The sequence below is a fragment of the Canis lupus genome, chromosome 10, assembly GCF_048164855.1.
Source record: "Canis lupus baileyi chromosome 10, mCanLup2.hap1, whole genome shotgun sequence".
NCBI classification, from domain to species: domain Eukaryota; kingdom Metazoa; phylum Chordata; class Mammalia; order Carnivora; family Canidae; genus Canis; species Canis lupus.
Window position 1 is genome coordinate 22,687,235 of NC_132847.1, and position 12,481 is coordinate 22,699,715.

At 46.8% G+C, this 12,481-nt stretch overlaps 1 protein-coding gene across 5 annotated transcripts in view; it reads right to left on the reverse strand.

The window, feature by feature from the left end:
- FSTL4 (follistatin like 4) overlaps window positions 1–12,481 on the reverse strand; it is a 398,415-nt gene that overhangs the window by 16,170 nt on the left and 369,764 nt on the right. For all 5 annotated transcript variants that reach the window (XM_072841011.1, XM_072841010.1, XM_072841007.1 and 2 more), the window contains 2 exons: window positions 9,740–9,858; window positions 5,263–5,412 (listed from right to left, as the gene is read on the reverse strand). In XM_072841011.1, the coding sequence (XP_072697112.1) occupies window positions 5,263–5,412; window positions 9,740–9,858 (269 nt within the window). The remainder of the gene's footprint in view (window positions 1–5,262; window positions 5,413–9,739; window positions 9,859–12,481) is intronic.

Below are 12,481 nucleotides of genomic sequence, written 5' to 3' on the forward strand. Positions count from 1 at the left end.
AACAGAGTTCTACAGTCTTAATATACTGAGGAGCAAAGAAAGATATGGAGGGGGAAAGATACTGAAGAACATACCAGGCTCTCAGTTAAAAACCTAGGCTGACCTCTAGGTCTAGGAATGAATCAAAGCAGAGTACGCCTTAAAAAACTTCATGTCGTGGGCGGGGGGTGGGGGTGACTGGGTGACGGGCACTGAGGTAGGCACTTGACGGGATGAGCACTGGGTGTTATTCTATATGTTGACAAATTGAACACCAATAAAAAATAAATTTATATAAAAAAAAACTTCATGTCAGGGCATCTGGGTGACTCAGTAGTTGAGCTTCTGCCTTTGGCTTAGGTCATGGTCCTGGGATTGAGTCCCATATCAGGCTCCCTACAGGGAGCCTACTTCTCCCTCTGCCTCTCCATGTCTCTCATTAATAAATAAATAAAACCTTCAATTTAGTCTTGATTCAACTTAGTACTTGGTTAAAGCGACTCATTGTCTACTCTCTCTGGCTAGCAGAGGAAAGGGTAAAGTCTCTTTGGTGGTTGAGAGCTCTCTCAAGTCTATCTTTTTATATATGGAATGCTAAGCATTTAAAAAATTACTAGGCAGTACAAGATATAGACTATATAACTAAAAACTATTAAAAATACAAAAGAAACAGACCCACAAATGATTCATAAAAAGATAATTCTACTTATGTATATAAATTTGTAATTAAAAATAAATGCAATACCTCAGATTAAGAACTCAATAGGTTAAATCCATATTAGGCATATCAGAAGACAGGACTAGTGAACTGAAAGACAAGTTGATAGAACATACTAACATTGAAGCACAAAGAAACAAAAAAGGATGGAACGAAAGAGTAAAGGAGACATGTAGCACACAATGAAAATGTCTTTTTTTTTTTTTTAACCAGTTTCCAAAGAAGAGAGAATTCCAATCTGATGAAAGGTATCAGACCACACATTCAAGAACCACTAAAACTTTCAAATCAGAATAAATACAAAGAACATCCCCCTGGGCACATCATCGTAAAATTGCTAAAGATCAAAGAATCTGGAAAGTAGAAGAAAAACGATACATGACCTTCCAAAGGGTGACTGACAGTTGACCCACTAACAAAACAATGGAAGACAATGGAACCGCATCTTATAACGCTGAGGATAATTGCCACAGTAGAATTCTATATCAGTGAAAACAGTCTTTAAAAGTAAAGGGCAAATAAAGTTCTCTTCAAACAAACAAAAACTGTGAGAATGTGTTACTAGCAGATGTGCAGTAAAAGAACTATTAAAAAAAAGTCCTTAGTCACAGTGAAAATGATCTCAGATGGAACTGTGTACTTTAGGAAGGAATAAGGAGCAGTGAAAAAAGTAAATATGTGGGCGAATATAAATGACTATCAACTGTACAAAGTAATACTAAGCTCATGTGGGATTCAATTATAAACAGACTTAAAATTCATTCCTACAATCATGCAAAAGGCAGGAGAGGAGTTAAAGGAGTTACTGTTGTACTGTTGTTTGATCACTACCGAGGAAGTGAAGTCATAAATTATATGGGACTGTATGGAGGGAAGGAGGCAGGTTATAATCTGAGGTAGTAATAGCAATAATAGAATAAAAATATTGGACTAATCCAAAAGACAGTAAAAAGGAGAAAAAAGAACAAACAGGTAGGTCAAATAAAAAACCCAGTAAGATGATAGATTTATCTATTATCTACATCATTAATTGCATTAAATATAAATGGAGCAAATGATCTAGGTAAAAGATCAAGATTATTATACTAGATAAAGGCCAAAACCTAAACACATGTAACTTTATAAATGGACATAGAAAAGTTGAAACTGAAAGGATGGCAAAAATACAGCACGCTAACACTAATCAAAAGAAATCTGATCTGTCTAGACTAGTATTAGACAAAAACAGACTTTCAGGCAAGAAGCACTGCCAGAGATAGAGATATTTTATAAGAATGAAGAAAACTTCGCCCTAGGAATTCACTACATTTTTAAAGCAAAAATGGATAGAATTTAGATAAACCTCTAATTGCAGGGTGAGACTTCAGCACACCTCTCAGCAGCTAATAGTGGACAAAGTGAAAAATCACTTAGAAGATCTGAACAATGCAGTGAACAAACTTGACATAACTGACATATATACAGAATACTGTACCTAACATTGGGACACACCTTCTTTTAAAGTGCAAATGAACATTTTTATCCACATTGATCCTAAGTTGGGTCATAAAGCAAGCTTCAATGAGTTTCAAAGGGTTGAAATTATTCAGAGTATGTTCTCTGGCCAGAAAAATCAATAACAGAAAGTCTTCTGCCCAACTGGCCTGGAGAAGCCACAATCCTGCTTATGTCCCAATTTCCCCTACAATGAGTGTGCACCAGCGCATCACTGGGAGGAAAAACCACAACCCTGACCACTGGTCTCACTTTCTATTTATATCCACCATCCTTCAGCAGGCCTTTACATTCACTCAGCAGTCCTATCACCGTGCCCTGCTCAGTTCAGTCTCAAATGCACCCTTCACCTCTCTCCTCAAACCTCCAGGGTTGGGGATAATTTCCCCTCTTATTTCACTGGGAAAATACAAGCAACCACAGGAGATGTTCATCCGTCTACCACCAACTGTAACTGTCACCTCTTTGTAAGTGTACCTGAATATTTTCCATTTCCTTCTGTTTTATGAAAGAATGTGCTTTTATCTACAGCTAGCAGGTCTACTTCTCTGCCCTGGATTCCAATGACTCCTGCTTACTTCAATGATGCAGAAAAAAGGGAACGTGTGGAAGGTTTTTTTTTTTTTTTAATTTTTAATTTTTTTTTTTTTAGCATTACACACATACCTATATACATATAAATGTTGTAATGTCACCTATTCTAAAAAAGCTTCTTCAGTATGCTCTTCTACCCACTGCCTCATTTGACACCCTTTACTTATATTTAGAGCAAACCCCCTCAAATTGGTTGTCTGTATTCACCATCTCTATGACCTCAAGCTTGTATTCCACGATCATTTTATCTACTCCTGCCAAGGTGATCCATGTGATACCAAATCCAGTGACTGACAGTTGACCCACTAACTGGTTGATTCTTAGTCTTCATGACACACAAACGCTCTCAGCTATATCTGACATCACTGACCACAAAGTCTTCCTTAAAACACTTGTTTTTTTGGTTCCTGGAATCCTCAACCCCCTTCCCCTCCCCAATTTTCTTCCTACCTTTCAGACTGCTCTTGCTTGGTCTTTTTGTTGGCTGCTTCTCTCCTTCCGGATCTTTGTGTGTTGGAGTGCTTTAGGGCTCTGACCCTGACCTCTTCTCCATCTGTACTACCTTCAGTGATTTCATCCACTTCTCTGGATCTAAGTTTGTATGGTGATGATACTCACACTGACATCTCTGACCTAGACGTCCTGTTGGACTCCAGATCTGTTTATCCAATTGCTTATTTGATAGCTCTACTTACATTTTTGTTTTCATTTTTTTTTAAACATTTATTTAGAAAGAGAGAAAGAGAAACAGTGAGAGTGCAAGCAGAGAGGAAGGGCAGAGGGAGAGCAGCAGATCTCCTGCTGTGCATGGAGCCTGATGCAGGGCTTGATCCCACAACCTTGAGATCATGACGTGAGCTGAAATCAAGAGTTGGATACCCAACTGACTAAGTCACACACGTGGCCCAGCTAACATTTATTTTTATTTTTATTTTTTTCCAGCTAACATTTATAAATAGCAGTTTACACTTGGCAGGTCTAAACCCAAATTCCTAATTTTTCTGTCTTCCTGATCCATGGCCTGCATGTCTCTGCCTTGCCTGAAGTCTCTATACAGTACACTGGTTTCCTATTGCTATGATAACCTATTACCACAAACTTAGTGGCTTAAAACAACACAGATTTAATTCTCCTACAGTTCTGGAGGCTGAAAGTCCAAAATTAATTCCATTGGGCTGAACAAGGGTGTCTGCTGGGCAGTGCTCTTTCCAGAGGTTCTAGGGGAGGTGTTTACTTGACTTTTTCCAGTCCCTATAACTGCATTTTTTGGCTTGTGGTCCCTTCCCCATCCTAAAAGCCAGCAGTACCCTAGTGTGCTTCAGTCCTTACACTGCCTCCTGCTCCTACCCAGCTACATTTCTCCCTGCCTCCCTCTGATAAGGGTACTTGCATGTTCATCGAGGTAGGGTTCACCCAGGTAATCCCAAGTAACAGTCCATTTAGACAACCTTAATTTAATCCTATCTGCAGAGTCCTATTTGTCCAAGAAGGTGACGTTCATTGGTTCTGGGCATAAGGAAGTGGATATCTTGGGGGCCATTATTCAATCCACCACTTACAGTAAATGGCATCACCATTCTACAGTTCCTCAAATGAAAAAGCCCGTAAACGACCTGATGTCCCTCTCTCAAAACTTATATTCAACCCAGCAGAGAATCTTTCCACATTTAAAACCTGTCAGGAATCTGATCAGTTCTTACCACCTCCACGGCTGTCTGCATTTCTTGCGTGAATTATTTCAGTAGCCATGACTCTGCTCTGCTTTGCCATCGGTTCTAAACAGAGCCTGACTTTTTAGTAATATAAGTCAGATTAGATCACTCCCTGGATGAAAAGCTTTCAGCGGCTTGGGCTGTGATTTACCTCTACCCTCACCATACCCCGCTCTCCCCGCTTCTCACTGTACTTCAGCCCCCACAGCCAGCCCTCTGCTCTCACACTGGGAGGCCCACTGGGCACTTAGATCTCAGAATCTGTTTACCTCAGAGCAAGAGCCAATTAAAAATAGTCTACCAGGGGCACCTGGGTGGCTCAGAGGTTGGGCATCTGCCTTTGACTCAGAGTGTGACTCTGGGGTCCCGGGACGGAGTCCCACATGCCTGTGTCTCTGCCTCTTTCTCTCTCTTATGAATAAATAAATAAAATCTTAACAAAACAAAACAGTCTTCCAGTTCCTCTCTCACATTTGACCTGTAAATAACTCTTAGAATTTACAGTTCTCTAACACTCTGATTTATGGCCTTTTCAGTCTAGAATCTAAATTCTGGGGCTTTACTGCTCATTCATGGCTGTTTTTCAAGACCCCAGAACAGCGCTTGGCACATAGTAGCTGGACACGAATCTTCTTTGCTCTCCCGGCCCTCAATCTGACTGCCTCTCAGAGGAGCTGGGCAGGGTGCAGAAAGCCAAGAGGAATGTAACAAGCTGTGCCCCAGAACCAGAAGCCCCCCACTGCCCCCTCCCTTAGAGAGATGTACCTGTAGAACTTTCTGAGCTTGCACGTCCACCACGAGGACTCTGTTCAGTGCTGGTTGGGCCACGTAGATGTACCGGTGTCGGATGTTCACTGCCGAGGCCCACTGGCATGGCTGGGTGGCATTTCTTTCCCCTTGGGGACAGATTTCTTCCTATAAAGGAGATAAGCTGCCATATATCTTCCTAATCCCTTGCTCCCCACTGCCATGCCTGAGTTCCCTCTCTCTTCACCCTCCCCTGTCCCTCTGTTCCTTCTCCAGAATCCACAAACCTGACACATGAGCCCTCCAACATCACCTGCTTTTAACATTCACCTTTCACCTGCTCTTACTCGTGAGGCTGTAACTCCCTCTGTGTGATTTTTTACCGGCAGCCACAGGCCTGCTTTCTTCCCCTTTGTGTGCACATTTGCCCCTCTCTGAATCCCCATCAGATAGAAAACTGTTAATGGACAGACTTCCCCAGGAGTGACCTACCCTCTGCTTCCTCACCGCAGGGTCGGCACCGTTCCCACCAAGCTCAATACTCTGTACTTCTCAGTTATTAAATTAAACCTGTGCCACTTCTTTATTTGAACTTGGGGCATCATCTGACACTGTGCTAGTCCTTGCTTCCTTCCCCCTGCCACCCCACCACAGTGGCTGCTCCTTCTCTGTTGCTTGATCCTGCTCAGTTTGCTGATTTCTGTATGTTGGAAAACACAGGGGCCACCGGATGACTTTTCCTCTCCAAAATCCACTCCCGTTGCTGAGCTCATCCAAACCTATCACATCAAATACCATCTATGTGCTTCCCACTCCCAAATTTGTTCCTTTAGTTAGAGCCTCTTCTCTGAACTCCAGACTTATGCAGGCAACCACCTAGCTCTACTTGGCTGTTTGATGTACAACTCCAACTTTAGAGTCCAAAATCATCTCCCAATTTACCTCCTAATCTGGCTCATCCCATTAACAAAATGGCAGCTCTGCTGTTTTACTTCTTTAGACCCAAACCCTTGCAGCCATCTCTGAGTCCTCTTTTTTTTTTTTTTTACTCCTATGCTCAGCCCTCATCCACTGCATCAAAATCCATTTCAGCTTTACCTTCAAAAAACATTCAGAATTTGACTTTGCCTCATTGCTCCCTACCTCCAACACCTTGGCTCAAGCCATACTCTCTGTTGCCTGAGTAACTGGTTTGGAGCATCCAGGATGTACTCCCTGATTCTACCCTGGCCACCCCCACCCCCACCTGTTCTCAACACAGAATCCATAGGCATCACTTTAAGTCTGCCCATGTCCCTCTTCTCAACATGGTCCACTCCATTAACATTCCTTCTCACTCAGAATAGGATCCAAGTCTTCCCTGAAGCCTACAAGGTCCTGTCCACTCTGGCTTTTGCTACTCCTCTGACCTTCAGCTTTTCTTGCCCTTACCCACCATGCTCCATGTACATGGCATGCTTGGTTTTCCTTCCTCATGCCCCCCTCCTGCCCTAGGCCTGGGTGTTCATTGGCCTAGCACCACCGACCTACCTCACTCCTGTATCTTGCTGCATTTGTCATTTGCCACCTGACTTTATGCACTGATTTGTCTACCTCTGTTTAGGCTCTCTTCTGTCACTAGATTGCTCTGTGACAGCAGGCTCTGTGTCCATCTCCTTCACCGTTAGCTCCTTCGCACCTAGTAAAGTGCCTGGCACAAAATGAGGGCAAGTATATTTGTTGAATGAATAAATGAGCGAAAAGGGGGACCTTCTTTTCCCTTACCTTCCATGATACACAGTCTCATGTTTTTCATCATGACATTGGCCCCCTCTGTCTCAGTCTCCTCGTGGTTCCTCTTAGTCTGCCTGTCCCTTAATTACTGCCCCCTGCCCCTGCCCTGCAGGGTTCTGTTCAAGTGTTCAACTCAAACCACTCACACACACCCTTGGTGGTCTTGTCTACTGCCCTGGCTTTAGCCAAGACCCATATGTAGATGGCTCCCAGATCTGTGTCTTTAGTTCAGAACCACCTTCTCCAGTTCCTGCCTGGTTCTCCCACAGCCTCCTCAAACGCAGCCACCCACCCCTGAGCTGCTCCTCTCCTCCATACCTGCTCCTTCTGCTGGCTCTTCATCAGCAGCTGGCCAGCCAAGACCAAGCATGACCATCCCCTTGCTGCTTCCTTCTCCCCTACGGTCTGCCACGAGTGAGTCACCAAGGACTATGGAGCCTCCTAAATCCCTGAGTTTATCTACTTTCCAGTTCTTTCCTAAATGACTGTAATCACTTTGGGGCAGAGCTTTTACCTTCTACCCTGGCCACTACCCAGTATCACATTCAATCCTCACCAACTACCTCAATTCATACGTGAGAAAACAGAGGCTTGGAGGGATTAGGTCACTTGTCTAAAGCCACTCAGCCTACTGAGCGACAGAGGTGGGCTATGAACCCAGGGGTGCCCTGCTCAGAAGCCTGTGCCCTTATCTACTACACGTGAGGCTTCCCACTGCACAGAGTGGATGCCTCACCCAGCAGAGATGCCCGAGAGAAGATGTACCAACTTCCTTCTTGCTCAGCGCTTTAACAAGAGGCTTGCTTCATGATAACCCTCTTGGGAGGTGTTTGGGCATTTTCTAGAGAAGAACACTGTTGTTTGGGGTTGTTCTATAGCTAACCGTGGTCCTGTGCTGCCTGAAAGGTCTGCAGGGCCTGTCTTTACTGTGTCTTATTCTAGCTTCTTAGGAGATGTGAGTTGTGGTTAGGATTTTAGAGATTACCCTCGAGCTACAGATTAGGTTATTGCAAATCTATGAGAATTTAGTGCCCATGTGACAGGGTACAATTATTTAAACCTAACTGCTAGAAATTAACTAGAACCACTCTTTCTTGATGGTTTCATGGCTACTGAGTGGAAGAAAAATTCATCAGGGGTAACACATCTAAAAAAATAATTCATATCAAACAGCCCAGAAAACAGCTGTTCCAGAGCTACAAATGTGAGGAATGCAACAGCCTGAGACACGCCAAAAGCCAGCACAGCAATGCAACAAGGTGGCTGCGGGAACTCACTGGGGCCCTACCCACTTCCACCATGAGCTCCAGCTCCATGCTCACCTGTTCATGCACTGTATGTCCCCAAGCAGAGGGCACGTGGGGGCTTGTAGGGGACTCTTCTGGGTTAATGCCATTGTTCTACCATCAAGTAGCTAAGGTTTTTACCTTATGCAAGTGACCATCAACACAAGGCCAAGTGAGAAACCAATGTGAGGGACAGAGCCCTGGGGTGTGGGTGTGGGAGGAAGCACAGTCTGGAGGACACCTCTGGACAGTTGGGTCTTGGGGGCTACAGGGGTGTTCCTGGAACTGCTGCCAGCCATCACCTCTTCAGCCTCTGTTCATGGTGCATTGCCACTGTGCAGTGGGCTTCATACTTTGTAGCACCTGTGACACTCAGGGCATTCTCATGCTTCATGCTCTCTCCCCTGGTTCCTTAGGGGTCACTGAGAACCTCCTCTATCGACTGGTTGAGAACCTCTTCCTTTTGTAAACTCTGTGATCCTTAGGTTCTGTGACACATGTTCTCCAGGCTTCCTTAAAGCTACTTCTTTTGCCTGCCAGAGAGCCGAGGACTCTCCAGCTCACCACTGCCTTTTCCTTCCCGCTCCCCATCTTCTGGATGTTTCTATGCTTGTGTCCCATGGGCATCTCAAACTCAGGGCATCATAGGGCACCCTCAACTCCTTGAGGAGGAGACAATCTGCTCTGCTTTTGGGATCCCCAGCCCCAGACAGAGAATGAGCTGTATCCCCCTAACCTGCCTCTCTTCCTCTTCCTGAGTGAAGCGCACTGTGCCCCTCCTAGCAAGACCCTGGATTACGCTTGTGGTGCCCGTTGATGTCACCTGTGAATAACACTAAGATACACTCAACTATCCCCTTTGTCACTCCCCCTGGCTTGGCTAGGTCACTACCCTTTCTCACGTGGATGATCACATCCTGTGTACCTGCTTCTTTGCTGGGGCCCTGCACGTGTTCTGAAGCAGCCCCACCATGGCCATGCTTCACTTGAAGGCCTCCAGATGTCCCTAGAACTCTTAAGATAGAACATTAATACTCCTTGGCTTTGACCCCAGTCTATGGTCACCCTAATCTCAGGCACACAGAGTATGTGCAAGTCCCCGGATGTGACGTGACATTTTCTGCTTCTAGTGGCACCTGCTTCTAGTGGCACCTGTTTGGCTGTCTATTCACACTGCTGTCTCCATCCTTTCTCAGTGAACTTGCAGAGCAGAGAAACCCATCTGTAAGCCCTGGGTCTCACCTAGGGCTCTGTGCACGGAAGTCTCAAACAAGGAAGGACACCTTCAACTCTTAGCTTCATGGGTACTTTCTCTGGAGCCTTGGAACACATGTGGAACAACACCACACATAGCAAACAGAATCAGAAATCGAGGGGCACACATGATGTGAGACTGACTTTGAGGATGTTGTCTGTGTCCCAGCACAGACACTTACATAGCTCATGAAGATCTTCTCAGTGGGTTTGAGGTGCCTCTGGATCTCACAGTCCACGGGGTGCAGGATGATGATGCCATCATCGGAGAAGACATAGAACATGTTTCCCACACTGAGGCCTGGGAGGAGCAAACATGGCCATGGTTATGCATCGCCCTCTCAGCAGCTAGACCCCACCCTCCTATCCAGCTGCGCTGCAGGGTCACAGGACCTGCTGGGCACACAAGAAACCTGCGGTTTGGGTGCATGCGGTCCAGGCCCAATGTATAAGTGCAAGTCAAGGTGATGTGAGACGAGCAGGTGGTGTGTGGGCAGCATGAGGACAAAGTGCCGGAGGGCTCTGCAATCCCAGGCTATCCTTCCAGACACGCAACTCTGCCCTAGGGCATCTAGGACTGGCCACCAACACAAGTTTTCAAATATATGACAGTCTTGGCTCTCACATACATTTGATCTTTCCTATTCTGAAGTCAGAGTCTCCCTTGGTTGACTGTTGTCAACTAGTCCAGTCAGATGGCCCAGATCATGCCATAAAAGCAAAGGCTCTTATTTATTTTTTAAAACATGTTTGTCTATAGCACCATTCCCTGGAACATGGCCTAAGAATGCTGTGGCTGGTACTGCTTTGTGCCAGTTAAGTCCTGGCCTGTCGGTGCCAGCAAAGCCCTCCTTAAGGACAGCTGGCTGCCACCTGCCACCTCCGCCTCAGCAGTTCCTCTGTGGCAGCCCCACGTCAGACAACAGGGCGGTGGCCTGGTCATGCCCCCTGCCTGCTCCCACCCCTGCCCAGGTGTGGGCCTCGGGGGAGAAATCTCAGACTAGCAGGGAAGTGGCCTTGGGATGAGCCAGTTCTGCCTCCTTATTATAAAGACATAAAAACCCCCGAGGTCCAAGGAAGGGAAGGGGCTTGGTTGAGGCCACCTGCATTTGTGCCAGAGCAGGGGTCAGGCCCCTGGGCTCTGTGGCATCACCGTACACCTCTCTCTGAGAGGTAAACATGGCAAAAAAAAAAAAAATAGGCAAGGTGTGAGTTCTCCCTTTCTCTCTCCCTCCCTTTATTTCTTGGGAAGTTAGAACATGCAACAGATTTCCATAAATGCTAAGAAAATTAAATATATGAAGAACACGCTCCTTCTTAGCATGCTGAGAAGCCTGGTGCATGGACTTGACTATCTGGCTAAGTTTTTAGTGTTAGAAACCAATACAAGAGGAAATAGGAGCCAGCATTCCAGCTGCTTCCAGTGGCTCTGCAGGCAGTTTTCTGGGCCCTGGGCCCCCAGGAAGTACCAGTGCCTGTGGTTCCCAGTGTGGCCCAAGGTCTCTGATTCCCTGACACAGGGATCTGGGCAGGAGGGGCTCTGGGCAGGAGGGGCTCTGGGCAGGAGGGGCTTGGCCACCGGGAACAACTTGACCCCAGCCTCGCAGAAGCTAGTAGGGCCTGGGAGCGCCCTGCCCAGGCTCCAGTGGGGAGTCCTAGGCGGCTGAGTGCTAGCTGAAGCGGCCGCCCAGGCAGTTCCTGCCTCGGCTCCTGGGGCATCCTAGCTCCTGGCACTACGTGCTCTGTCCCCGTTTATCCTGTCCCAGCGGGGCCTGCCTGTCGATGCTTACCTGGCAAACGTCTCTTGCTCAGACCTATGGGCTGAAGTCCCTGCCAAACTGGAGACGCCAGGGACGGCCTCCTGGGACGTGGATAGCCGAAAGCTAGCAAGGCAAGCTTGAGAGCTCAGGGACTCGATGTGGGCTTGCCACTGTGGCCACTGGTCAGGCTAAGCACAGTGCCTTCCCCATAGCCAGCCACGGATGTGGGCCTCAACAAACGAGTGGCTTCACAGGAGAGCCAGCCTCAGGATCCAGCCCCCCGGAAGGCTCTGTCTGAGCATGGCTTCTCCGAAGGGGGCACGAAGGAGCTTTCCTTGCTGTGGTGAGCCCCCTCACCTCATTTCTCTTGTAGAGACCAGACAATTCCCTGCGGCCTGCCAGCCTGTTTGCTTCGGCTCCTATTGTTTTCCTGCCCCCAGCTTTGGGTTCTAGCTGTGAAGGGTTCAAGTGGCCGGCTATCTGGGCAGCATGGATTTGTTTGCCACTATGCTGTCCCGTGTGAGCGCAGCACCCGCCAGCACCGAGCCTGAAAGCAGCTGGTGCTGGGGGGGCGGGGGGGGGGGCGGTTCTCAGGTTGGCCTCAAGGTGGGGCCTCTATGGCTGTATTTCATACACCCCAGGGCCTCCTGCATTCTTTGCTGGTCTCCACTTTTGAAACTTGAGCCTCTTTGTCCTGAACTCCCTTTAGGAAATTATCACTTCTTAAAGATACAGAGGGAAAGCTGTGTACCTCAGGGGCCTAGGAGCTTTTCAGGGGAAAATTGTCCATGATGAGTGGCAGTTGCTACAACTTGTCTTTCCAAGGAATCCTAAAGCCTACTGGCATCAGTTCCTCATTTTTCAGGCTCTGCTTCTGTTTTGCTCTCAGACTTACTGGAAGCAGCAGTGCCTGATGTTCAGGAAATTGTTCTGTGTCTGTGTATGCATTCATATGCGAGACTCTAGGCAACGCCAGGGGGAACATTCATGAGGGAAAAATAAGATAGGAAGTAAGCTGGCTTTTAAAGAGGGAGATTTTGTGCTTCACCCTGAAATCACATGGTGCATTCTGCTACTTCTCATACTTCTCCCTGACCCCCCCTGCATCCATGAAACTGCGGAACAGGTTACCTCAAGGGAATCTGAACCCTACTCTGGGCAAAT